The sequence below is a fragment of the Gallinula chloropus genome (genome assembly GCF_964237585.1).
Source record: "Gallinula chloropus genome assembly, chromosome: 5".
Classification (NCBI taxonomy): Eukaryota; Metazoa; Chordata; class Aves; order Gruiformes; family Rallidae; genus Gallinula; species Gallinula chloropus.
In genome coordinates this window covers 10,696,749-10,723,468 of record NC_140090.1, presented here as the reverse complement: position 1 = coordinate 10,723,468, position 26,720 = coordinate 10,696,749, and the positions used below count along the sequence as shown (strand labels likewise).

The 26,720-nt window shown below is 45.6% G+C and overlaps 1 protein-coding gene across 1 annotated transcript in view; it reads right to left on the bottom strand.

Moving 5' to 3' along the window:
• Positions 1 to 233: 233 nt before the first annotated feature.
• Positions 234 to 26,720, bottom strand: part of SLC12A8 (solute carrier family 12 member 8) — a gene marked incomplete at both ends in the record, with an annotated part of 48,585 nt that continues 22,098 nt past the window's right edge. The window contains 9 exons of the mRNA XM_084265618.1: positions 234 to 399; positions 2,985 to 3,045; positions 5,267 to 5,384; positions 7,464 to 7,561; positions 8,390 to 9,065; positions 11,521 to 11,667; positions 14,798 to 14,885; positions 15,973 to 16,060; positions 23,352 to 23,465. Coding sequence (XP_084121744.1) covers positions 234 to 399; positions 2,985 to 3,045; positions 5,267 to 5,384; positions 7,464 to 7,561; positions 8,390 to 9,065; positions 11,521 to 11,667; positions 14,798 to 14,885; positions 15,973 to 16,060; positions 23,352 to 23,465 — 1,556 coding nt within the window. The remainder of the gene's footprint in view (positions 400 to 2,984; positions 3,046 to 5,266; positions 5,385 to 7,463; positions 7,562 to 8,389; positions 9,066 to 11,520; positions 11,668 to 14,797; positions 14,886 to 15,972; positions 16,061 to 23,351; positions 23,466 to 26,720) is intronic.

Sequence of the window (26,720 nt, the reverse complement as noted above, 5' to 3'; positions counted from 1 at the left end):
ACTGGCCCTTTCATTTGCATTTTTCACCCCATTTTGGATAAGATTTGCAACCCAGCAGTGTTGCAGTCTGCACAAACAAACAAGCCTCCGCTATAAAAATAACCATTCCCATCCTTTTCGTGCATATTCAAGTATTTCACAAGGCACCATGGCAGTCATTAGCATTTCTAAACGCTTTCTGAAGTGACAGCTTGGTGGGATTTGGGTTGGGGTTGGGTGTTTTATTTTGTCCTTTACTGGAATTGATTCACGAACTCCTCTCTGCTGATAAGGGAGGACTGGTGATAGCGGTCCCGCGAGGCAAAGTCTGCGTTCTCCTCGGTTAGCTGCTTGGTCTCCATGCCAACTGTTGCAAAGGACGGTGTCACCACGATCTGCTCCTGGGGAGACGGCCTTCTCCTGAAAACAGAGAAGGAGAGGCACCTGCATCACCTCTTGTTTGCCATCCATTAGCGGCTGCGCAAACAAAACCAGGCAAACTGCTTCTGTGAAGAGGCTAAATCCTTCTCAGTGCCCTTGGGAAGCATAAAGCTAATCTGAAAATACTTTCTTTTCCCCCTAGAAGGCACACAAAAATATACTCCCCTTCCCCAGCAAACACTGGAAAATAGGCATTTCCTTAACAAATCATTTTCCTCCTTGAATACTGGCCGTGGCAAATGTTTTCCACAACATGCAGAAAAGAAGCTTGAGCCATTTCTATTGAAAAATGTCCTTCTGATAGGTTCCTAAGTTTTAAAGCACAGTTTCCTAAGTTTTAAAGCACATTTCAAACATTTTTGTACCTCCTTTAAATGAAGGGGGAGATACTCCCAGAATCTCTTTATTGCAGAAGCTGATTTTAAGATGTTACTGCACATCTGCAAATCAAAACAGCACAAACTCAGAGCACCCACTCAGTCCTCACTGAGCACCCAAGAGCCTGAAAGGTGTCAAGGATCCTTGGTTGCTTCCAACTCTCTTGCATTTAGTTCAATAAAATATCTTGCCTGGATTTCAAGGAAACAAAGCTTAGGAAAAATGCAAATGAGTTTCTTGCAGCAAGAAAAGCGACCTGTGTGACCTCCCAGCATAGCATGTTTTATGCCAGCATACCAGGAGCTCTGGCATTCGGGTAAGACGCCCAAGCAGGCTGGCTGACCCAGAGACTGCATTCTTTGAGGAGAGAGAAGTAGGATCAGGCTCTGCCTTGGGCACTTGCCAGCTCCCCTCAGCCCTCCTTGGCTGAGTCTTTGCTCACCGATGCTACTGACTGAATCATTAAGGATGGGGCTGGTCTGGTAACCCATGGGAGAAAACCCCCCTGAGAGAACCACACCTCTACCTACAAGAAGCAGGGCTGGCTCTCTGGGAAGGATAGTTTCTCCTTTCCTGGCATGGTAACTCTCTGTGAAGCCTTGCATCTCAACCAGCCTGCCATGGGGAAGCTCTGACAAATGGGCTGGGAAGCACTGAGGGACAACCAGGAGGAAAATCCTGCTGCATCAAGCTCAGATGACCTGCCACAGATCCTCCCAGACACTGAGGTGGAACCAGGCAGAGAAGTGTCCAGGATCTGAAGCAGTGGGGTCTGACTCACTGTGCCATGACTAATTCTGGCAGTGCTTCACTACATCCCCATGCGCCCTGTTCCCCTCCTCACCCCCTCACCCTTGGCTTGGGTTCATGTCACCAGTCCAGCAGACGCTGTGAAAAGGGCGGGGAACAACCCCCTGCTCCAAATGAGATATGCAGAAACCACAGTGCACACCCTCTGCACCCCCTCACTCCTCCTCCCTGGGGCAGTCTGTTTAACCTGGGCTCTCATCCCCCAGTGCCTAAGCGAGCGTGGGGCTTTATACAACTGCCATGAGAGACAGCAGTAGCTGTGGGAACAAAGCTATCCATGGCAAGAGGTGTGCAGGACAGGTGGGTCTTCAGGGACCCACAGTCCCATACTTGGAGACATCCACTGGTCTGCTAGAGAGAGGGATGGATGTGATGTGGGACAAGCGACTGGGCTGTTCTTGGCCATGCTGCAGACTGGCTGTAAGGAGCTAAGAGAGGTCCCGTCACCCCCACTTCTCTCCCAAGCCACCAAAGGCCTGTGTCCATGTTACAGGGGCTGGGGTCAGAGGCAAGACAGGCATGGGTGAGTGCCAGCATGCTTAAATGCCTGGGGTTGCATTTATTTTAAAGAAGCCACCAAATTCACACACGCAACACATGGCAGCTCATGTTGTGCAGCCCTTACTATAGTGTTCACCTACCACAACAAAACCAGGATGAGAACCTCAAAACTCCACTGCACTGTACAGCAGCAGAGATAGCCACTGCCCTCTGTGGGAAACCCAAATGTGATGGAATTAGTAATGAATAGGATCAAAACAGATTAACAAAACCAGCTAATAACCAACCAACAAAACCCTTAAAGGTCTTCTGGGACAGAAAACCCCAAGGCAATACTATTGTGGTCCCATGTAAACTCAATACTAAATGGTCCCTTCACTGCAGACCTTATTTACTGTATTTTCCCTGTAGCTATTGTGGCTTCCCTCCAGATTTCCTCTCTGAAACTCAAGCACAGCTGCCACTTGTGCCTGTTCCACCGCTACCATTGTAATTTGCTTTCAATGGATGTTGGGTGGAAAAGTTAGAGCCTCCTGTTCCTTATTTGCTACCAGATTTTCCAGTTCAACCCAAGCCACCAAGGTTGACCAAAGATCTTTCAGGTAAGATAAAGCTTCAGGCACTGAGATATGGTTACCAGCTGACATGTCCACAAGCAAGGCAGAGGAAACCAGCTCACCCACTTACATGGTCAGCCATATGCCAGGCTGATAGGAGCAAACAGTTATTTTTGCAATTAAAAATAACTTTGCTTATACAAGAAGGGGCAGCTTAAGGTAATAAGCAAGTCCACGCTGCCACCCCTCTCTGTGAACATTAGTAGGTCATGGGAACAATGAGCACGGCCTTGTCACTGCCAAGCGACTGGTACCAACCTGCACAAGGTGATCAGAACCAACTTAATCCAGCCAAAGAAACTGAAATTCGCTGCTGCTCCTACAGAGAAAAGACACAAGAAGTCAGTAAGCTGCTAATTCTCTCATAATAGCATTACACCATTGATTTTGTGCATAAAATCTCAAACTAATGTGCTTGGTTTATTTCCCTTTGCTGCAGAAAGGTTTTGTGATGGTGAGAACGTTCCTGCAGTCTTCCTGCCTGCTGCAGCTTTTAAACAAGTGTCAGGAAATGACCCCAAATTTCAGAGGGAGAAGAGCTATCCCTTCCCAGACCAGCAGCTTGTTAAACCCCAGTAAAGCTATGAGCAAAGCACAGACACCTGGTGCAGTACCTTTTCCTCCCTGGACTGCGAGGATCATTCCCATTACAGGGATGGGGAAATGGTAGGGGCCATTCGGTCAACCTCAGCCAGAGTGGCTGTGGTCTCACTGTTCATTCCCTCTTGTCTGGCCCCATGGAGATCTGGCTTAGCTTATTACTTCAACATTATTTGCTTTTTTCTGATTTCTCTGTAGAGACAGTTTCCTGCACTGGCTCACTGCAGGAGCAGGGGAGCACTGGAACTGGCAGCAAAAGCAGCAGGAGAAGTTTGTGGGCAGGAACAGGGAGAAGAGAGACCCAGCAGTGCCTGTTGGATTTGGCTCAGGCTGTTGGGGAGGAAGGGAGAGAAGGGACGTGTTGAAATCCCAGAGCACTTCTGCTCCCAAGGTCTTGATCTAGTCCTTAATCCAGAGCATCTCTCAAGCCAACATCTCCCAAACCTTTCTAGGCACAAAGGTCATTCAGTCCTTTGGAGGACAAACTCACAGATCATTGGATGCCACGTGACCACAAAATAATCCTCACTCACAGCCAAATAAAAATCAGGCTGAACTTTGAGAGTTCACTTCTAACTTTTCTTTTGCTGTGCACTGTTGTTCTGCAGGCATGGGAATGCACGTGCAAAAGAAACCAAGAAAAAAGGTCCCATCACACTGCTATTTCTCAGATCACCTTCCAAAATCCTCTACACACTGACTGAGAAATTCTTTTTATTTTTGGTAAATACTTTCAAAGAAGATAACAGATATATAATAACTGAGATATATAATATACAGAGGCAAAGAAAACCCCAAACCCTGAAAATATTCTGTTTTCTTTAATATATGGGGACTGTAAAACAAAATATTGTTAAAACTTAGATATATTTCAAAAGATACAAATTAGCAAGTACTACCCACAATCTCAGCCCTTTTCTGCTATGCCATCCAGACAAATAAGAAGTCAGCAAGAGTAGAAAGAGAAGCTTTAGTGAGCGATGCTGTGATGATTACTGAGTGACTATTTAGTTTGTTTCTCATCCCTTGGGTTTTGGAAATCTAGTCCTTACCTACCCACTGTCTAATAACCTTTCATCCAAACAATCCCAAGGAGACAGCTGTGTGCTGCCTAAAAGACATAACAGACTCAAGTTGTTTGGACTTTTCTCTGCTTGGAGAAATACTTTCACTTCCACATGCACAGGTAGTCACACACCTACATCAATGTATAGATGCACCTACACCTGAACAGACACATAAGGAGGTGAGTACACGCACACTGCCTGCCTACCACCCTCTCTTCAGGGACACAGACCAATGCAAGCCCCTCTGGCATGCCAAGGAGCTGTAGGCTCTTGTCAGCTGCTTTCTGAATGTGCTTCAGTGTTTAATTTTTGAATTTCTTTTAAGCTGATCACATGCACAGACCTTTCCAGTGCCCTCTGCCTAAGAGTATTTTCCCAGATTACGTTCCCAACATATTCAACCTGTTTAGTTCTGGAATCAAAAGGCTCTCTTGTTCCAGCATTATTAATGCTGAGATTTAATGAGATACTTGTCATAATTTCCGTTTTCCTTACAGTTTTCTCAGGGAGGGTTTAGATTGATTAATCAAGTTTATTAAAACATATTTACGGCAGATTTTTCTCGTTGCTGTGATGTATTTACAATCTGCCACCCCCTTAACTCTGAGCATGAGTAGCTGGGGTTGTCATTTAAAGTACAATAAAGCAATAAGCACAATGTTCAAGCTGTCAGACCAATGCTAGTCACAGATAGAAAGCAAGATGAAATTAGAGAATCAGACAGAAAATGTATTTAAACTAGCAATGAAACAAACCTCAGCCTTCGCTCTGTCACATGCATATTAATCACATGACTGTCAGTTCCTAATTAAATTAAAGCTTAATGAATTTTTAAGCAGATTTAATAATACAGGAAAAAAAAAGTTAACCCACCAAGGGGGAGTCCTGGGCTCACTTGGCCAATGTAGAAGTACAGAATAATGGCAGCACCCAGGCTGACAAGGGTGTAGATCCACTGAATGACAAACATTATGATGAGGGACACGATCGCCTGTTGGAAAGACACGATTTGGGGTTAGCCCAGGGCCTTTAAGCAATATGGTGATGACATCTGACAGTCTTTTTTCTGCAAAGACCAGCAGCTCCATTGACCTCCTGGTGTGGCCCTGTGGGAGAGCTGGGAGGGCAGTGCCCAGGGAGGACTTGCTCCCCTTCAGACACCGGGTCAGCAGTTTGTTCCTCAACCTGGCAAGATGAGCAGGCATTGCAACTCCAGCAGAAACTCATTAACAACTGAGACAGTGCTAGGGCTTTAGGCTGTTATGAGAACATCCATAATGCTCTTTCTTCAGTCAGGACCCAGGACCCAGCCACTTGGACTTATCCTGATGAGTGTTTCCTTTTGGGTATTTCCATCCTAACAACGTTGTGGGATGGGAACACAACAGATGATCTCCTTGCACAAGGCCTGCTGCAGAGCCCAGGTCTTGCCCAGAGGAGGAATGATGCCAATTGCAACCGCGTGGGTGGATGGATGCTCTTGGGTGTTGGTGGCTGAGGCTGGTGGGACAGCAGGACCACATCATGTCCTGCCCACAGCACTTGTATTTTGGCCACATGCAAAGCACTTCCAACTAGCATCACCTGAAAAGATGTGGGTATGGCATGGCTGAAGTTTCTTGGTAAGGAGGTTCCTGTGTTAGAGGGAGCCCCATCCAGTCTTACTGTTAAAAGGAGGGACAGCACTTGGCTACAGTGTCATCTTCAGCAGCACAGAAGTAGCTTTCAGTGAGCTACCCTGAGTCCTAGAGGCCATGTGGACCTCAGGTCTCTGTTTGGGCTACTCCAAGAGGAGTATCCAGAGGCTTACCAGCTCTGGAGTTAGGGTGGGCTCAAGGAGTATATAGACAAGGTCAGGGGTTACATCCTCATGGCTGAGGTGTGGAACAGCAAGGGGCAGCATGCAAAGGAAATGCTAAATGAGTCCAGACAGACACAACTGGTGAAGCCCAAAGAGAAGGGGCAAAGGGGAATGGAGCCAGGATGAATAAATGCATCTGATTTTTGCTTCTGTGATTTTATTTTGCATTGATGATCCCTTCTCAGCTCTGCTGCAACCTCCTCCCAAGTCTGATTATTGACAGGAAACCAAATCTGCTTTAATGACCATGTCAGTCATCTTCACAAGCAAATTCCCCCCCGAAGGCAGAGCGCTGACTGCTCTGCAATGATTCACATTTAGGAGCCACGTTACTCACTGAGCCCAGAGACGGCATCAGCACACAACCTCCTAGAGATGTCACTGCTATAGAAGAGCCTCCACATCCATCCCACCCTTGGCACTGCAGTCCAGTGGGACCCCTCACCAGGAGCTGGCTGCTGGCAGCAGGAGCAGTGAATTTGAAGGGTAGGTGTCAAACTCCATCTGAGGTTTAAACTAAAAGGGTTCAGCGTGTTGTTCAAGTGGGTTTGTTACATTTTACGCAAGGCTATGAAATTCTCATCCATGCAGCAAAGCCATATGGTTCATTCATTATGCATATCTGACCCTTTCCCTGTCATCTGCCCATTAATCCATCTTCCCAAGATGAATTTAAATGTCTAAAACTCCTCCGTGGCTTGAGACAGAAGCTACTTAAAAGTTATTTATTCTTTAAAGTAGTGTGCTGGAGCAATGCTCCACTTTCCTCCCTCAAAAGATGGAATTTCACAGCCAGGCTGTGAAAACCCCACCCCAAGCTTGCAGAAACTGGCTCAAATAGAAGCAACACAGCTTAGAAATTGATGTCTCACTCCATCCCAGGGCAAAATAAAGCAGGCTGGCACACAGTGAAAAGAGGGACACGGATTTTTTCCCAGCCAGAAATGCATCTCTAAAGTCCTAAGATACAATTCAAAGTCTGGCATCTTTTTAGGTTGAGTTGTTTGGGGTTTTTTGTTGGGTTGGTTTGTTGTTTGGGGGTTTTTTGCTGTTGTTTTAATTAACATGCCATCTGGCTTTCTCTGAATGTGAACTGCTGGATGCCTGGTACCTTAATTCAGGTGACTCGCAACACTAGAAAGAAAAGCCATTTCCCTTTGGTTTTCTACAATCACAAACCAGGGCTCGAAATAAAAGAAAATTACTTACACCAACAAAGGAAACCCAGTGATTGCAGAATTTGGAATAGAAGGATTCTGGTATTTGCTGAATTTCGAACTCTGTATATTGTTGTTTTATAGACGATTCTACAGGGGGAAAAGTAAAATAATAATAATAAAAAAAGACGTTAGAAAGGAGCCATAATGTAGGGTTTTTTCCTCCTACTTTACCTGATTGCAGAAACCCAAAGCAGAAATTCTAGATCACAGCTGGGTATGGCAGAGTTAAATCAAAATATTTTAAATGAAAACAGAAAAGAAGTGGAAAAATATAAAATAAAAATTGCCAACCCTGGTAATGAGCCCATCTGAAGTCCACATCTGCCTATTCCTGCCTCGGTTTCCCTGATTGTGAAAGAAGATAAGTAACATTTTTCTCCCTTAGAGGGGTTTATAAAGCTTAATTGACCAATGCTGATAAAACACTACAGCACTGAGATGACGAGCTCCAGGCTAACAAAACAGCTTCAGCCCCTTGGCTGTGGATGCTGACTTACAGGCTCCACCAGAGGCATGAGGACCACTGCACTCGGTAGCCTGAGTGTCAGACTTGCACAGCTCCATCCTTCCTACTCTGCACCAGGATGCAGTTACACTTCAAACCTTTTTAATGTACAGGGTTACGTGTGCATGTGTAGAATAGTGAGCATACAGTAAACAACCCTACAGTAAATATAGTCCTGCCTGCTTTCCTGTGATTAATCTTCCATAGGAAATTGCCCTGGAACCCCTCCTGTGATGCACTGCGATGAACTCTACCCCCACCTGGAATAAATGATACTATTGCTGTGAATCACAGAATGACAGCCCTGTACAAAGCTAGTTCCGTGTCTGCCTTCAGGAAAGCACCTGGAAGGCCAAGGCTATAAACCATTCCCTGTGAGCATGGCAATGTCCATCTCCTACAGCCCTTACCTTCTTCCCTCTGGCTGGGGAGTGCCGGCACCTCGCAGAAGAGCTCTTCCCCCTGCTCCAGCAGCCTGGGTGTCCACTGAGCATCCACAGCAGGTGATGAGCAGGGTTCCAGGTCACGCTGATGGACCTGCTCAGCTAGGTCCTGCCAGCTCTTCCTTCCGGGCTCTGTGGTCTCATCCCAACCATATTGAGACAGGGGAGCATCGTCATGGAGATCCAGGAGAAAGCTGTCCTGTAATGTCTGCTTGGCTGGCTTCTTTGCCTTCTTCTGTTTGGCATTTTGGGTTGAATTCTCACCTCCTCCTTTTTTGCAAGTACCTGGCTCACTACGAAATGGTTTAAAGAGCTGGTCCATGTCTTTTGTGAATTCCAGCAAAGTGCCATTTGACCTGCTTTGAATCACTCCATCTGCTGCACGGCTGGAGGGCTTGTTGACAATTAAAGGCTGGGAAGGGTGAGCAGGCCTAGTGTTTTCCATCTGGATCTCGCCAGGCTTATGCTGAACGTTGTAGCTCAAGGAGATTGAGAAATAGGAATAGTCCACAGCAATATATGTCAACATGAAGGTGATGGTGACGATGGGAGCGAGAACATTCACTTGCCCAATGAAGACGAAAGCCATGGTGATGAAACTTGTTAGGCAAATTGCAGCCACTGGAGTCTTGTTGGGTCCTTTCTAGGTGATAAGTAAAACAAACTTACATTGAAATTAATAGCCACGAGCCTCACCATGAGGATTCCACACTTGCTCAGCTGTCATGGGTGGTCTGAAGCACCTCCTCAGTCATGAAATGCATGTATGCATGTGCAAGCAGAGACTGACTGGCTTAATAAATTAAAAGACAGGCTGGAAGCCAAAAGCTGCTGGGCTCCCACCTCACCTTGAGCTTTACTTGAGCTTTGTCTTTGGAAAATTCATCCACTCTCACTCTGTATTTCCATGATAAAACAATGTCATCAAATCTTCAGGGAGATTTGTGGGGCTTATGGGAAGTCCAGCAATAAAATGTGTTAATTAGAGTTAACTGTGCATCTCTAATTTCTCTACAGGACTCCACATTGCTGCCTACCCAAAAGGCTCCTGCACACTGCTGTTGGAAAGGCTTTGACTGTCAGACAGAGTTGAAAAAGCTCTGCCTGCACGGAGCACTGCCACCTCCACATCAGCAGCTTCTGGCCCTGCCCTGACATGAGGCTGAGCTAAACCCACTCTCTGCTAAGCCTCTGCACTTGGGGTTTGCCTCCTTTCTTCCAGCCAAGCCAGGTCTGCCCAGCAGCAGAGAGGTAGGCAGGCAAGGATGCTGGAGGGCGGGAAGCAGCCCCAGCAACACTGGGTGTGCATTGGGAAGTCAGGCAGCCAGGAGAAACCCCTCCTGCTCTTCTCCTTTGGGATGGGGTGAAGGCAGCAAGGAGGAGAAAGAGAGACAAAGCAAAGAGCATGAGGGGGTGGAAAGACTTTAGCCATCAGCTGATGAACCTTCACCCCAGGTCTGATGTGCCCTTCCTTGTACCAGCACTGTCCCACTGTTTCAGTACCATAGAAGCCTGTGCAGGCTGTGTAAAGACCTCACAGGAAAGGTATCTTACAAGGTATCTTAGGGTTTCACTTACTGCATGTGCTTCTTCAATACGCAGCTCAAAGGGAACTATTTTTATTTTATTATTAGAAAAGAGGACCATTTCTGGATCTTACACATGATAATGATATAGAAAGATATCTCAGGGATAAAGGAACACAGTTCTCAGAGCATCTTCAGTATCGGAAAGATGTACTGAGATGGGGAACAGATGGTACCATCTCAGGATGCCTCTGGCTGGGGTTTAACTCTAAAGAAAGCAATCGTGTTCTTCTCATCAGCTGGGGCTGTGGTGACTACAACACTTTTTCCAACCATGGAAAATAAGAACTGAAGTAGAACTGATTGTTAAGAGCAAACTAAATTTGTTAACTCCCCATAAGCCGAATCTAGACAAGCTTCAAGGTGGCAGAAAGAAGGACAGGGGGAAGTGATTCACCTTTGATTTCTCACCTCTTTGGACCCTTCACATTGTGGTGCTCTCCCTGGACAGAGTTCCGAGGAGAAAATTTGACAGGAAGACAGAAAACTATCAGAGAAGAGAAGGAATCAGCTTTGCAGTCAAATTTGCTAAATCACTGAGAATTTGCAACGGGTTGCTAAGTAGAGAACAGCCTGTTCCTGTGCAGGGATCACCTGACAACTGCCTTCAGGAGCTGGAAGGTTTTGCTGTCATTATTGTTCCTGCTTCACCTATAATTAGTACTATTTATTATTATTATTATTGCTATCCTCACAACTTTAATTTTAGAAAATTTCTTTGAGAAAAATAAAGCAAGGTATAGAAAATCATTATACCTATAAAACATTTAAATGTTTTAAAACGATCATAAATACCAATATTGTAAAAAACTTTTCCATGTTTACGAGCTGCTCTGAAGGAGCAGAGTTATCATCAGATTTTTCCAGCCCTGGGTATGGACAGTTAGGGGCTGCAGGTTATTGAGAGTGAGGGAATTATTTTCTCCCTGATTAGAAAAAGGCCAGAAAAATAGGTTGCTCTGAATGTATAGCCCAAGACTACAGAGTCCTTAGTGACTGGTACTTTCACTGATCTCGGCGGAACAACTCATGTGAACAGGGATTAATTACAGGACAAGGAAAAAGCCTCTTGTCATATTCAAAGCCAGGCTTTGTTTCAAAGCATATCTAAAGCTTATCAGCCCTCTAACTTAACCTTTCAAATCTATTCTTTGTATTTATTTTATAGTATCCAAAAAGGCACCTTATCTTACCCAGAAGCATCCTCTCCTCCGGTGCACGGAGACTGAATCTACTGCACTGCAACTAGTCACGTACTCGGGCCGAGGTGCTGCAGCCCAGGAGACAGGCAGGGAAAGGACTAGAGCAGACAGGATCTTGAGGTTCTCTTTTATAAACCATTTCCTGGGTTTTCTGCCTACTCTGAGGTATCAGGTCCCAAGCCTTCCCCTCCTCAATTTTCATATATCCCTCACGTCACCCTACAGACACAGGGAAATCCTGACTTCTTAGATCCCCAGTTTTCCTTCAGGTGAAGCTTTGAGAGCAATGTCAGAGACAGGATTGACTAACCCCACGTCCTAGGAAGGCGAGTGTGGGGATCACGTTCTCCTGGGCGATGCACTGCAGGATCCTGGGTGCTCCATACAGCCCTCCCATGCAGGATGCCAGGGATGAGATGTACAGCCCCAGCAAAAACAAGAAACCCACCAAGGATACCTGGAGGAAGAGGAGAGAATGCAAAGTTGATTATATTGGTCTTTAAAGACCCACGAGCATTCTCACACACATGTATTTTAAGAGATCACATATATTTTGTAATGTTGCTAAAAGGAACAGAGAGAGCCCTGGGAAAGTAGCATTTAACTGGTCTGTGGTATAAAGTGCAAGCAATTAATACAGGAAAATTATCCCATAAAAGTAATTTAATGCTGAACATCCTGTACTGACAGAGCCATCTGACAAGCTCATATCCAAGAAAGCCTTTGTCACTCAGAGCAATTGTGGCAAAGCTGTAGCTATTAGATTCCCCTTAAGTAACTGGAAGTGAGTTTATTTCAGGAGAGATCACTTATATACAGAGCACACCATACAGGAAAAGCTGCCCAGGCTTCCAACCATCCCAAACAGGAAGACAAACCCCTGTGTCCCAGAGGGGAAAACCAATCCTGAAAGAAAATCCACTCTAAAACCAAATCAAAATTGCCACTTAAATGGCATCTCAAAAAATACGCTCCGAGGGATATAATACAATGACCTTATTTTCCTGTCTTCAATGAGAAAAGAATTTCCTTTGGCCAACATAAAACTTAACAAAAATAATCTTTAAAGCCACAGTACAAACAAGGCTGGGTTTGTTACTGGTTTCTAGCAGGCACTCCTTTAAACGGGGAGCATCTCCTGCCTGTGTGGAGGGGAAGGAGGGCAGCTCATGGTCTGTCACATGGAAGGGAGGACTGGGGTCTCCCTGCACATGTCCCCACTGTCAAGTGCTGCAAGCACTGGCAGCATCTCTAAAAACACACCCACCCAAACACACAGACCCCCACAGCATGAACACTGAGAGAGAAAGCTTGGAATTGGGAGTGCTCCTGGTACCGTGGCCTGAGGATATGGGCAAAACCAAGGAGACAAAGGTCATTTGAGGCTTCCTCACGTCCTGCAAGGCTACACAAGTCTGACAGCCAGCAGCAAGCCACAGAGAAAGGGAAATCGAGGGGGGGGGGGGGGGTAACACCAACACAGAGGCCAGGCTGGGAGAAAAAAACCCAAATTTTGGTCATCCTGCCCACACTCCACTGAAGAGAGCTGCTGGAGGTGCCCAAAGACAACCATGGCAGGGGACAGCACCGAATGCAGGTCCCCCACAAGCCATGTGTCCTTCGCCCTCACCCCTCCTCTCCCAGAAGACAAGGTCTAAATGAACATAGGCCCTCCCAGCTTCTGCCCTTGTTGAAATCGGGTGGTCTGTGCTTTATTAGAAGGAATTACAAAAATTTATGTGTCTAAAGATGATTCAAGCTACATCTGCCTTTTCCTCATCTGTGAAACCCCCACACACAGCAAAGAGGAGGCTGGGTAAAAAGCCATAAAACGCTTGCTGCTTGGGGAAGGCATGTAAAATTGATGCTGTGGCTGAGAACCATACAAACCTCCTACCACAACATTTCTTTTTCCCATGAAAATCCACTTGGCCTCATGAATTTTATCTTGTGGGGCAGAGGAAACGATGAGCAGCTATCAGCTTTCATTAGACCAACTGACAGACATCGATGGGGAATCTTCCCTTCCCCTCTCCTCTAATCCTGCCTTGCTCTGAGAAATACTTGGGAGAAACAATCAGCTGGGCCAGACCTTGTATATTATTTTAGCTGCCAAAAATGCTTGCATTTAAATGTACTACTTGACATTCAAATCAGGGTTAGAGGGGAAGAGTCCTTTTCACTGAGGTTGATGAAAGGGTTTGCTGGTGGCTTTGAGCACAGAGAGTGTGAATACTTTGTGAGAAATTGGCACTTTGGGCTCATTAGAAGTGAAATCACTGAACCTCATTTTTATGTTAAAAAAGCCAAACAAGTATTGTAAGGGAGAAAAGCAGCCAAGCACTCGCTCACCTGTGAGTGACAGAAAGGGAGACTTTGCATGTTGGATGTGTAATGATCCCTCCTCCCCACCTCTCCCTCTCCAAACAAAGTCATTAAAATCTAAGGCAGCTTGTAATAACTCAAAGAGGCAACGTGAATATTGGGATTGCCCCATTATTTTGTGCCATACTAAGGAAAAGATGGATTTGGGGCTTTTTTTTGAGGGGGGTGGTTAATTTGTTTGTTAGTTTAATATTTAACGCTATTAAATATCTTGTTATTCTTTACTGGGAGATTTTTCATTTTCTTCCAGAGGGTTTTGAACCTAAAATACAGATTTTTTAGAAAAATAATATTTTTCTCTTCAGCTGATTCATTTAAAGGAGCATTTTAGTTACTGTACTTTTCACCCACTAAGTCTGTCAGGCTGACACACAAAGACATTGCCTTAAAGAAGACAGGCTCATTCTTTTTTGCCCTGCAACAAATGATTTTTTACCTTAGCAGGAAGTGGCAGGAGTTCCAACAATAATTCAGAGGGGTTTTTTGGGGGGGCTGGAGGGAGTCTAGAGCTACAGTTACTTAGCCAGAACAAGAAGCCAGAGTTTCAAAACAATATTTTAGATTAAAAAGCGCATTACAAAACAAATAAATGGCAAAGATCATAATTTTGAATTAATCACAAAAAATAGTGCCAACTATGATGAATCCACCATTTTGGAAAAATGCTGATTCATTGAAAAATTCTATCCCATAGCCCATTTAAGGTCAAACCAAAATCTTTTGCTCTTTTCTTAAAGGCCAGCAGTGATGCCATCCTCTGCCTGATGTATATACACCCATGTGGAATGTCTTGGGTTTCATAATCCTATTGCTCGCCCCACAATTACAGCCCACTAGACATGGAAACGCTAAGCTCTGCTTGACTTAGTAAAGATAAGCAGTGGGGTTCTTTAGAGATTTCAATTTGGTCTAAGCTCTCACCACTGAGAAAGGATACACTGAATAAAATACAGCATTTATCATTAGACCACATTAGCATATTTTAGCTCTTAAAGCTATTGCTGGGTGATTATGCCAAGATTCAGCATTGCTGGATGTGCTGGTGAAAGCAAAGCTATTCAAACCAATTGTGTGCTGCCCTTCCCAATGGGAAAATCCCCCTGAATGTTAGTGAGGGATGGGTACCCAAATTCCTTAGGGTCTTGGAGAAGTTCAAGCGTTCAGCAACCCGAAAACCACGCTGAGTTATTCACACAAGTTACCTTCTCTGCAATCATGAAGTCGTAGCGGAGTGACTGGCGGGTGCAAATGGCTCCCAACAAAAAAACAAAGACCATGTACAGAAACCACCTGCAAACAAGAAAAATAAACTGTTTTGGGTTGGGTTTTTTTTCCAGCAAGAGAAGACCATTGAGAATTCTGCCCATTAGCTGCAAGTTGGGTCTTCAATCACTCTGCATGGGCTGTTCCTGCATGATTTAACCTCAGGGCTAAATTTAGCCTGGATCAACATTACCCACTACCAGGAATAGCTGCAGCACAAATGTAAGGTACCCCTGAGGGGAAGCTCACTGCACTCTTCATGTGTGCATGGGGGGATACCCCAGTCCTGGGGACAGACTTTTTAATGGGGCCTCCACTCAGGTGAAGAGATAAGTTAGTCTGCCTGCAAAGCCCAGATAGCAGAGATGTGAGTGACCACATCCCATCTATCTGTGGTGCTTCTGTGCCCTGTGGAATTCCCTCGCACACGCATTAATTTCAGCAGGAATCCCCTTAAATTCTGAAGATCCTTCCCTTCTGTTTGAACCTTGGTATGCAATTAAAAGCAATAATTTCAAAAGCAATTTAGGTGGCAGTGAAAGCAGGCAGGAAAACCTACAGAGGTGCGTTTGTGGGGGGGAGGGTTAATATTTAACAGCACTTTACTCCTGGAAAGCAGCATTTCCCAGGGCATAGCACTGCTCAGGGATGCAGTGTGTTCCCCTGGCCTTGCAGGTGGTTTGGATATCTCACCTGTCTTGGCTCCATTTTCCCAATAATAAAAATTAAACTTTACCATATTTTATATTTGTTATCTTTTCCATTTATGCACTTTGAAATCAACAGCATCAAGTGACAAAATGACAAAATCACACACCCCCCAGGCTTTGAGATCTTTGCAGCCTGGTCTGGGACAGCCAGGCTGCAGCAGCAGAACTGCTCTTGCACCAACACACACCCCACCTGTCACAGGAAGAACTGATTACATCCACATTAACGAACCTCTTCTCTAACCCCTCCAGAGTAGGTGGTGGTAATGGATGATAATTTGAATGAGAGCCAGAATCTAATTTTCCAGATGGCTAAGTAATAAAAGGTTGATGGGAATTTGAAACGGAGCGGTCACATCCGGGGCAGTTTCCAAAGAGTAAATTTTCACCAGCCCGTGACTTACGAGGTGCCAATAGCAGCCAGTGACCCCAGGGGGATGTTGGTAGCAGGCTTCTGGAGATCTCCACTCATGTTGAACCCGGCCATCACACCTGTATTTAGTAGAAATCAATGCAATTTGGAGTTAATCTAAGTTACAGTATATATAATATATATTATAATATGTAATCTAATCAATCAGTTAATTGATTGCTTCAGAACGGTAATGCTGTGTTTTCATTCACACACGAATACTGGCTCCTGATGACAGTTGAAAAGCTATTCCTGTCTTTCACAGAAGCAAGCTACAGCTCACACATCTACAAAGAGCCATTTGTCCAATCTGAACAATGCTGGGGGGAAGGGGAGGGGGGGAAAAAAAGCAGAGATCTGAACAAAGCCCATCTTATCTTAATGCAAACCTCACAGAAGACAGTGTTGTCCAATTGTCAAAAAGAGAAATGCTACTGTTCATCAGGACAGCTCATTCCGGGGGTGGTACATCCCCTCCCACCCCCCTCCACCCCAGACCAGATCCATTACAGGCCCCTGTATTCACAGGGGACAAATGCTGTTACAAAGCAGCCTGTCCTGCCTGTGTTTAATGACGATCACAGGCACGTTTAGCAGAGGGAGTAACAGTGCTCAGCACGTAGGTGGCACCTTCCAGACAAGGGATGTGCTCTGGAAGCAGGAATTATCGCTGCTTTGCAGAAAGGAAAATGGAAGAGGGTCACTCATTGTCCCAGTGTCACGCAGAAGCCACACGGTAGGACTAAGAATAAAGAACTGAACTGTTATTTTAGGCCCGTGTACAGGGTGTTGTACAATCAGGGACAGTCATTAGTGTAAAGAATTATTATCTAAAGACACAAGGAAGGGAAACAGGATGAAGCAAAGAATCTCCACGTTGAGGCTAGGAACCTAGGGTACAAATGGGTTATAAGACTTTGGTATGACAACTCCTTCAACTGTGGGCAGGCTTGGCAAGAGAACATGGGGTTTTTTTCAACAAATCAGCCCCAAACTTTTCCTAGAAGACTTCACATACCTGTTATAAAAAGAAGTAAATAAATAATGTACAATTTGGAATCCTGATGAGAATTTTGTCAACTTGAAGGCAAGGCAGAAGTGCCTCTTTAAGACACTAACTTCTGCCCATCACTGTCCCTCCACCCCTCAGATGTCAGAGTAACATCTTCATAAGGACAAGGGGGACAGCCAGCCAGCAGTGCTCATGGGATGGTCCCTGGGAGCCAGGATGAGATCACCACAAAACAACAATGAGGAGGAGGATGCCAACGCCACAGCACTTGCAGCATCTGCCAGCCCTGGCAGCAGGGGACCAAGCACGCATCGGTCTGCCATTTGGCTGCCAAGTCCAGCAGCCATTCTTCATTTTCAGAGGGCACAAGAGTGACAAAGTCAGTCTCTGAGGCTGTAAATCGGAGTGACTACAGCTCTAAATCAGTGACAGCCCATTGCATTTTAAAGTTCAAACACTGCTGCTGGGAAGGATTTTCTCCCAAGACAAAGGGTAGACAAGAGCCATAGAACAAATCCCAGGGTAAAGGGGGCAAACCCAGCTCAGCTGGATGGGTGCCTTCCCTACATGGCTACAAGCGGACTCCCTGCAAAGACTAATGGTTGCACTGCTAATCAGAGAACAGAGACTCATCCCCCTGCTCTGTCCCAGGCTTTGCTGGGCATCTTCACAGCTCCATCTCCCCATCCCTAGGCAGTACTTCCTCTCCTTGCTGTGCTGTCAAGATGATAGCATGTTAATGAGCACAAGGCACTCACATGTTGCCAAACACACTGGCCAAGCATCCAAGGCTTTATTTTTTTCATTATTAATTTTCTTTGATCATCTCTTTTTTTCTTTTCCTCCCTTGATCACCCCACCCAGCAGCCATCTTTTTCTGTCCTCCTCTCCACCACAGAGCCAGAGTCCCAACAGCCCCCATGGCTCCTGGCATTCCTTAGCTCCTGGAAGAACTGTCTTCCAGATTCAGACCAGATTTGAATCCTTGACACCCCACTGAAAACATTACAAATCAGAATGAGGTCTTAATTTTCTCCTGAAAAACTGCTCCATGGACATACTTCTGAACAGTGCTGCTCAAAGCCCATCAACTAATGTGTTTCTCCCCAGTTAAAGTTTCCAAGCATTGTTCAAATACTGCTCCTTTTACACAGCTAGACAATAGGCTCTGCTGAAGGTAAGAAAAGTTAGGAAGGTTGAGGTCCAAACAACATGCAGAACAAAGCTGCTATGAAGCACTCTTCGGTGACTTTGCAGTTCAGGAACAAAGGAGAAGGCTGATAATACTCTGATTTTTTTCTTCCAAAGGGAGAAAACTACTGTCAGAAGGACAGCTGTTAATCTCATGTGCCTCTTGGCCAAGTTTCCCAAACATCTGGCACCACCTCTAAATCTCCCAGCTTGAGCTTGACTCACCTCTTCCTCATCCAAACTCCTACCTCAGCAAAGCACTGGGGAAACACCAAAACGGTGTTTTCTGGATTGACTATGAAAAATAGCTGAAGACATGTGAGTCATATGTGCAGCGATGACTGCATAGCCCAGGCTGCCTCACTGCCTCCCTCTCACAGACCCACGCGTACTCAGGAGCAGCCAGGAGATGATCTGCCAGAGCCCACATAAATGGGATCTTAAGATTGATGACTGACCTTCTGCCCTGCAGCAACTAGGGGTCAGACCCAGGTCAGTGCACACCATTAGCTGCTGTCAGGGTCCCCAGGAGGTCACCAGAGTTTCATGGCTACCACTGGCAAATGTCAAGGGCACCACAGAAGAAACAAACAAGGATATTCTCAGCCACTGAGGCACAAGCCATCTCCTCCAGGCTGCAACTATGCCTCAGACCTGGCTAGTACAGAAGGACGGACAATCTGGAAGTACAGAAGGATGGACAATGCTAAAGCCACCACTCCACCACCACCCAAGAAGTAATTTTCCAGACAGGGTAACAGCTGCCAAAGGTCTTTACTTCACTTACTGTGAAGGTCTTTTGTGAGCAGCAGACTAACCATCCCACTTTTCAATTAAAGGACAACCCCATTGATTTTCAAAAGAAACTAAACAATCTCCACCATCCATAGGCTTGTTGACTCCCTGACAGAGAACTCCTCTGACTTGTGGGCAGCCACAAACAGCCTTTCCAGAGACTCTACTCAAGAGAGGAAAAGCCTTCTGAATACGAAATTCAACACCGTAGAGAAGTTGGGATGTTCCTCCAGACACAAACCTGTCACTAGGGAAATGGCCAATCCCTTCTAAACTCAAGTAGTCATATCTGCAGATTGCCCATGGAGAAAATTATCCACCTCTGTTTCAGTGAGATTGCAGGCTGGATTTTCCACACTGGCTATTATCTCAGAAAGCAGCAGATAATGACAAAGCTTCTGGACAAGGAAGCATGAAAACACAGTCAACTTAGCCAGGAAATTATGGCTGAGACAGTTTGTACATTGCTGCTGTTCCCAGCATAACTCTGTCCTGGGCATCATCCAGGCAGTGGATACATGCATGAGGAGACCACCTACATTGTACCTTAGACACAACCACCAGCTCCACCAGCTCCAGCTTTCTAACTCTACCACCTATGGTTTATAACTGTAGATATGACTGCTTGCAAAGTCCCGCTGCATTTCCCAAAAAATTTACTCTAAACTATGAAAGGGTGGGTTTTTCCCTTCACACAAGTGATGAAGAATGGAAAATCTTAGATAAGAATTGAAGCTAATTTTTCAAAGGGCCAAATTCTCCACTGATGTAAGCTGGCACCTCTCCACAGACTTCAATGGCGTTGTGCCAGTTTACATCACCTGATAACTTCGCCCAAAACTTCTAATTCTATTTGATGCCATTTTGCAAGTGCTGAACATGGTTTATTTTAGAATTGGTTCCAGCACAATGATATTTTCCACTAATGCCACTTCAAACGTCATCCTACCTTCTTCTATCACTCGGCAACACACTTCTTTCATTAGACAGAAAACCTTGGGGCTGCAGCAGAAAAAGGCAAACACTCTCTGCACAACAGAAACGACATTTAACTTCATTATAAAGCTGCACTCCTGGTTGCATGGCTGTTGCTACTGTCACTGTGCAGTCCTGGGAGCTGAACGTGGGCAAGCGGCTCCCAAGACGTGCAAAGCCCTGGTGAGCTGGGTAGCTGTGTTAGATGGATGCACGTGGCAGCAGAACATGTTCATAAAGAAAGTATTTACAAACATGTCAAAAACCACCTGATCAGCACACAGAATCTGTGTTGGGCTATGCTCACATCTTCTGCAGGGAGTACATTTGTCTTCTTGATTGAAGCTGGCGAATCCAAGTCTCCCATGCCCATGCACTTCCATTTAGGCCAGCTCTAGATGTATGTTTTGGATTGCTCAGCTACTTCTTGATTATTAAATGACAAAACTTGGGGGAATAAAGCCAGCTGCACTGAACATCCAGCTGAAATGGTTTAAACAGCTGTTACCCAGGAAGCAAACAGACCAGACCCTGCTTACCACTGTTCAACTGTAAAACTGGGATAACTTAATTCACATTGCTGGAGTTGTACCAATAAAATACAGAGAAACAGAAAACAACCCAACCTGATCCAAAATGATCCAAGGAGGATGCTCATAGGAGACAGGGTATGGCTACACATATACAGAAAGCTAGGACAACCATCTCCTCCCCTCCAGCCAAAGCAAGAACCTAGCTGCTCCTTCTGCCCATTTGGTCCTGGACAAGGGTCTCACCTTTCCCAAAGTGACTGCCCCTCCTTCCTTGTACAGCTACCAGCCTGTATTTCTGAAATCACCATTTCACTGCTACTTCTGGTGGAAACGAGCAAATTAAACCCACTTTCCAGTATATGCCAGAGACCAAATTTAAACCAGTTGAAATCAGATGACCATTTCACAGGGAGAAGAAAGACCTTATCCTGAATAGATCAAAACAGTTGCACTTCAAAGAGGAACATTTCATCTCAGAAAGGCCCAAACATCTTGTTTCACAATTTCCTAAACTTTATTTTTCAAAAAAAACCTATTATCAAAACAGCATCTTAGATTGTAAACTAGCATATGCTAAGAATTAAAAAAAAAGAGTAAACACAACATTTAATAATTAAAGATTAACAGAACATTGCTTTGGGTCAAATAAATGTTTCAAACTGGTTCAAAGTAACCCCTCAGAACTAAACAACATACTATTTTGCTAAAGCTCTCCCCCAATTTCTGTTGCATCTTAACACAAAGGATTTTGGCCAGGTCACTGTGGGAGCCCCAGGACAGGTGGTTACCACTTGGGGATGGTTCTGGGCAGGAGCAGGAGCACAGGTGACAGCCTGGGAGTGATGTTCACGTGGCCTTGCTGCTGCTTTCCATGCAGAGGTGCTGGGGACTGACAGAGCCACTCACTCACAATCTGCATCATGCTGCCTGCCCTGCATCAGAGGCACCAGCAATCCCATTGCTTCTCTCCAGCCTGCTGTTAATCCTGCTGCCAAACCCATCCATGAAATGTCATCTCCAATCTTGCAGACCGCCTGGCTGGCTGGCAAGCTCAGCCTGTGTCCAAGCAGCGCCTGCAATGCATTGGGAAACAGCTCCACTCCAGCATGTGGGACCCCAAGAAAACCAGGGCCCCCTGTGAAGTCCTAACATTGCACCCCCATTGTGGGAAATGAGGGGAGCTAAGCTGGCAATGGGTCAGTGGGACATGGGGGAAGCACAGCCCTCACCCACTGCCCCAGCCCTAGGAGATGTGATCTTCATTCCCAGCACTTCTGAAGCTGTACTGGGCTCTTCACTTATGACCTGCAGCACAGCAGGTGCTCCCACCCTAAAAAATTCTTAATCAGATCACAAGCACTTCCATGCAGAGCATCAAACACAGCCCTGTGTTTTATGAGGCTCCTGAACTCCACAGTGCTACAAACAGCAGTAACAGAAGCAATAGCAATGTTATATGGCACCACTGGCACTGCTACTCCAAAGGAATAATTTAAATCCTGTAAACAACCAACCAATTAAAAAGAACGCATGAAAAAGCTGTGCAGCACCCAAAGTAATTATACATCAGCCCAGACTGTATTTCAGAGAATGTTTAACATTACTACTGGTATTACTACTGCTAACTAACAAAGCAACAGGCTGCCAGGGCTTTAAATAAATTACATCTATTAGCTTTGGCATTCTTCCTAGAAGCCAAGCATTAGCAGTGGTGAAGAACCATTTAATATGGCTAATCATGGTAATTTTCTGCATGGCTTTGTCATAACTATTCCTTCCTCCATAACCAGGGAGCTGGAAAAAAATGGGGGAAAAAAAGACTCACTTGGGCCAGGCAGAAATGACAAAATAAAAGGGCAGAAGCCAACTTTTCCATGGTGCTGATAGTTCAGGCAGGTGAGCTCTCCAGGAGGAAGCCTACACAGAGGCAACAGCCAGCCTGATAAGCTGGGAGAGAGGATTTCAAAGGACAACTTGAAGTCCTGCACTAGGTGCACCTGACAAAGTGACTTCTGCTACCAGACCATTCCCCCAGTTCCATCTACTTCACAAAACACTTTGGTTTGTCTCCTTGTACTGCTGCAATTCTTCAGACAACTTCCAGTGAGTTGCTTAGAGCTAATCCTCTGAAAATTCATTCTGTAATCCAAGGATTCATCGCTATGGAAACTGCTTATAATCAGTACTTTTTATAGCTTAAAAACCCCAGCATCAACAAAAGGTATTGTAACTCCAACTGATGGTTATTTCATTCCCACTGGAGACTGCCAGCTCTGGAAAGGGGACATGGATCATCTTGGTAATTTAAGTGAATAAATAACATGAAAGCATCCAATTAAGTGTATAAACGTGAGCTCTGCAGACATGCAAAAAAGCATCCTGTGCAGTGTGGTGGGTCAGCACCATGAGTGATGGCATCAGCCCAAGACACCTGCCTACTGTAAGGATGGAAGGAAAGCCTTCCTGTGCTCTTCCCACACCCCCATGCAGTCACATCATAAAGCCTATCTAGCAAGATATATCATGACTGGCACTTTTCATAAAGTTTGAGACCTTGTGGCCTGACAGCACTGACCAAGATCAGTAGCTGAGCCTTGGCAGGGAAGGATTTACACCACAGAGCTGACTGTCGGTTTCTGACCACAGAGAGAGAAAAGCACTTTCAAGTGAACAGGACAGGAGCATGCAAAAGTTGAGATGCTAGAGAGGAAAGCCCCAACAGTCTGAATCGACTACATGAGCCTGCCACAGCCAAGTGCAGTCCCGCTTGCCTCACCCAGCAGCCCACAGGAGCTCTCTTTGCTTCTGCTCATCTCCAAGATGTGACTGTGGAGGGAAAGAAGGGGAGGATAAAACTTACGGCACCTGTGGCAGCTGGGAAAAACACTCCAAAAACGGTGAAGAAGGACTCCCCCTGGCTGTAGTCAGGCAGTGTGTTGTTGAACATGAGCTCTTCGGAGTAGCCGACGAAGCCATGCTCTGCAAAGACAGGGAGAACCTCAGAAACCACAGGGACTGCAGAAGAACCTCCAGCCTGCTCTTGTCAACCACCTGTCCTCTAAACACGTGCAACAGCAGCAGCTGTTTCCAGGGACAGCTTGAAAAGATGAATGTCAGCTTATTTGCTGGGGAGGAGAAGGCAGAGGAGAGGGCAGCATGGTTACAAGGATGCACGTGCCAGAGAAGGGTGCACGCCAACAGGTCAAGCGGCACCACCAGGCTGGGGAGCTCTTGCCAAGCCAGAACATGGATTGTATTGAGTCCTGGATGGGAGCAAGGAAGGTATCTTCCTGTCAAACCTGCCTGTGGAGGAAATGTGGCTGCAGGGATCAGCTAATATTTATACTTATCTACCCACAACACTTTAAACCTCTTTCCAAACAGAGCCAAATGATGCTGGCATAAGACATCTGCATCCCTGAGCAAGCCCTCACACCACACCCCAATCCTCTGTTTCTGCCAGTCAGGCTCCTGCACACACAAGACCTGAGATGTGCCCATGCTGTGAAGCTGCTACCAACATGCCCAGTTCACACACTGGTTGACAATGAGCCCATAAAACCAGTTTATTGCAAGGTGGGCTCCAACCTACAAGATGGGTTTCCCAGGTGCTCTAAAACTGCCCACTGCTCTCTGATGCTGCATTGTCCACTTCTCCTGAATGCCATTGCTCCTGTTGCTCTCTGAACCAGGGCTAAACATGGGGCTGTGCATCAAAACCACCTGCCCCTCTCCCAAGTCTTCTGTAGGTGTTTACCATGTACCCAACAAGGAGCAAATGCCGAGACCTTGTGCTGCTTCCAACAATCTCTGGCAAGTTTTTCCTAGGTCACTCACACACAGGTTTTACTTTCCAAACAAAAGGTCTTACAGAAGGTGGGAGAGAGGGGAAAGCAATGGGTAGGGTATCAACACCAGGCAACTGGTTTACTGGGTATGCAATGGAGGACTCTGCTTCCTCACTTCATGCTGGAATACCAGGTCAAATTCTTCCACAAAACTGGATTTGTTAGGACTTGTTGAGCCCAAGAGCTGATGTGCTGACAGGGCATTTCTTAGGGAAGGTATTAGATGCTTACAGGCAGAAAAAGTAACTCGTGAAAAGCAGGTTGAAGAATTAGTGATGTGTCTATAAAATTAACAATTTCAACAGACAAGACTTCTTTTTAATGGAGTATCTTCACCTGTGGAAACTTCTCTTCCCTGTCAACAATCCAAACGCTCGTGCCAGTGTTTGGGGGCAGGGGAATAAGCAAAGTCGGTTCCTTCTTCTCCTCCTGCCGCTACAATCTATTTCCACAAGACACGTGACTGCAATAATGAATTTTCTCATTAGCAGGCAGGATGTTTTTTATGGCTGCACAGGGTGATGGCCAGAAATTAAAAAAAGACTCCATCAAAGCTGTCCCATGCCTCAAAGACAACACTAATGACATTTGGACAATAGATTAAACCGGAAAATTAAATCAGAGCTCTGAGTGCAAGACATATCCATTTAAAGTCTCAGAATACAACTAACCACAGAGCTTTGAAGTTGCCACAGAAAAACCCTATAGATAATCAAAAGTTTCCTACTACATCTGCATTCATTGTGTTGCCCAAACATGGATGGAAACAGACTGATAGAAAAGGTCTCCTGCTGCTAGGCTTTTTAAAAGCACCAGCTATCTTCACTAGGAACAAGTCCCGATGAGATTTGAAGAGAATAAACTCAGCGTAGCACACTGACCTCTGGACCCCACGGATGCCTGCAGAAAGTGCAGCTTCTGGAGAAGTAAAGGGGGGATTTGTGTAGGCTGTACATTCCAGCAAGACCAGACCAGAGCTCCTTCACCTGGAGTTTCTGCCCACAATGGCACAGCACATGGGCTGGTTGCAAAACTCCCACCACACTGCTTGAGGAAAGCTTTGGTCCCTGTCCAAGGGACTTTTCACAAATAAATGTTAATGTTTCATTAGTAAGACAAAAGGGGCGGGCAAAATTGTCATCTCACTCCAAGGAGGTCTGTGGACCTTCTCCAACCTGTGCTTCACAGCATCATCATCAAATATATCTATGTCACTCTTGACAAAGGTTCGTCCCACTCATTGTTAAACATCTGTGAAGCAGACTTTAGCCTCTTTTAGTGGTTTACTCACATTTTTCTGTCTTTAACATTTAGATTTCCCCTACTGTCCAAACAAAATCACCCTGCTTGAAGCTCATGATTCTACTTCTCACCTGATCCATAAGTAATTTGAATATTTTAACAGCATCCTTTCACCTACTGGAAACAGTCCCCATCCCGCACTGGCACAGCCAATGGTTTCTGCCAGGCTGTAAAACTTTATGTTTGTCTTCACCAAACCACAAATTGTCCTTTTCATGCCACTTCCTCAGCTTGAGCAAGGTCATCTGGAAGTCTGAGCCTCCCAGCTGTGAGCTCTTCCCAGCTGAGGGTATCTAGAAATTGAATCTGCATATTCCCTTCTTTATCATCCAAGCAGTTAAGGAAAACACCAGCTAATGCCAATCCAAAACCAGACCCTTGCAGAACTTCATCAGACACAACCTCCTGTTTTGTAAGTGAACCATCTTCAACTGGGGTCTTCCAGCTAGGTTTTTGTGCTATATAATTCAACGATGGACCGATCCAGGCGCTATGGGTGCCTTATGTCCCCTCCCTCATACAAAAGGCCAAGTACACAACAAAACTGTGCTTTCTGTGATACCATTCTGAGCATACCACAGCCAAAGAGAGACCATGAGACCCACATGTCCAACAGCTGACCTGCACCTGTGTACATCTGACCACCTACCAGTTTCAAGAAGCCAAAGCATCCCTCATACTCCATCCATTCATCTGCTGTTCCCGTTCCTACTTTATTCCCCTAAGTGCAAGTCCTGGGTGGAGGAGACAAAGCCCAAAACGATGGCAGATGTTGCTGGAACCACAGAAAACGTCAGCCGTGGATTTGTTGAAAGAGCCGCAGGATGCGCCTACAACTCCATCCCACTCCTGCTTCCTTCCCTCACAGCTCTGCCGGGTGAGAGGAAGCCCAGCCATCCCACATTTCCCCTTTATACAGAACCAGGAGCCTTTCTGTGTCATTAAAGAAAAGTTCATCCAACAGTTACTTGCTATTGCAAACTCATTTCTCAGTCAATCACCCTCCGGTGAAGCAAATCTCTCACATCCCTTCTGATCAGTTCTATGCCAGGATTTGCAATCACCATCAATCCAAGCAAGCTAT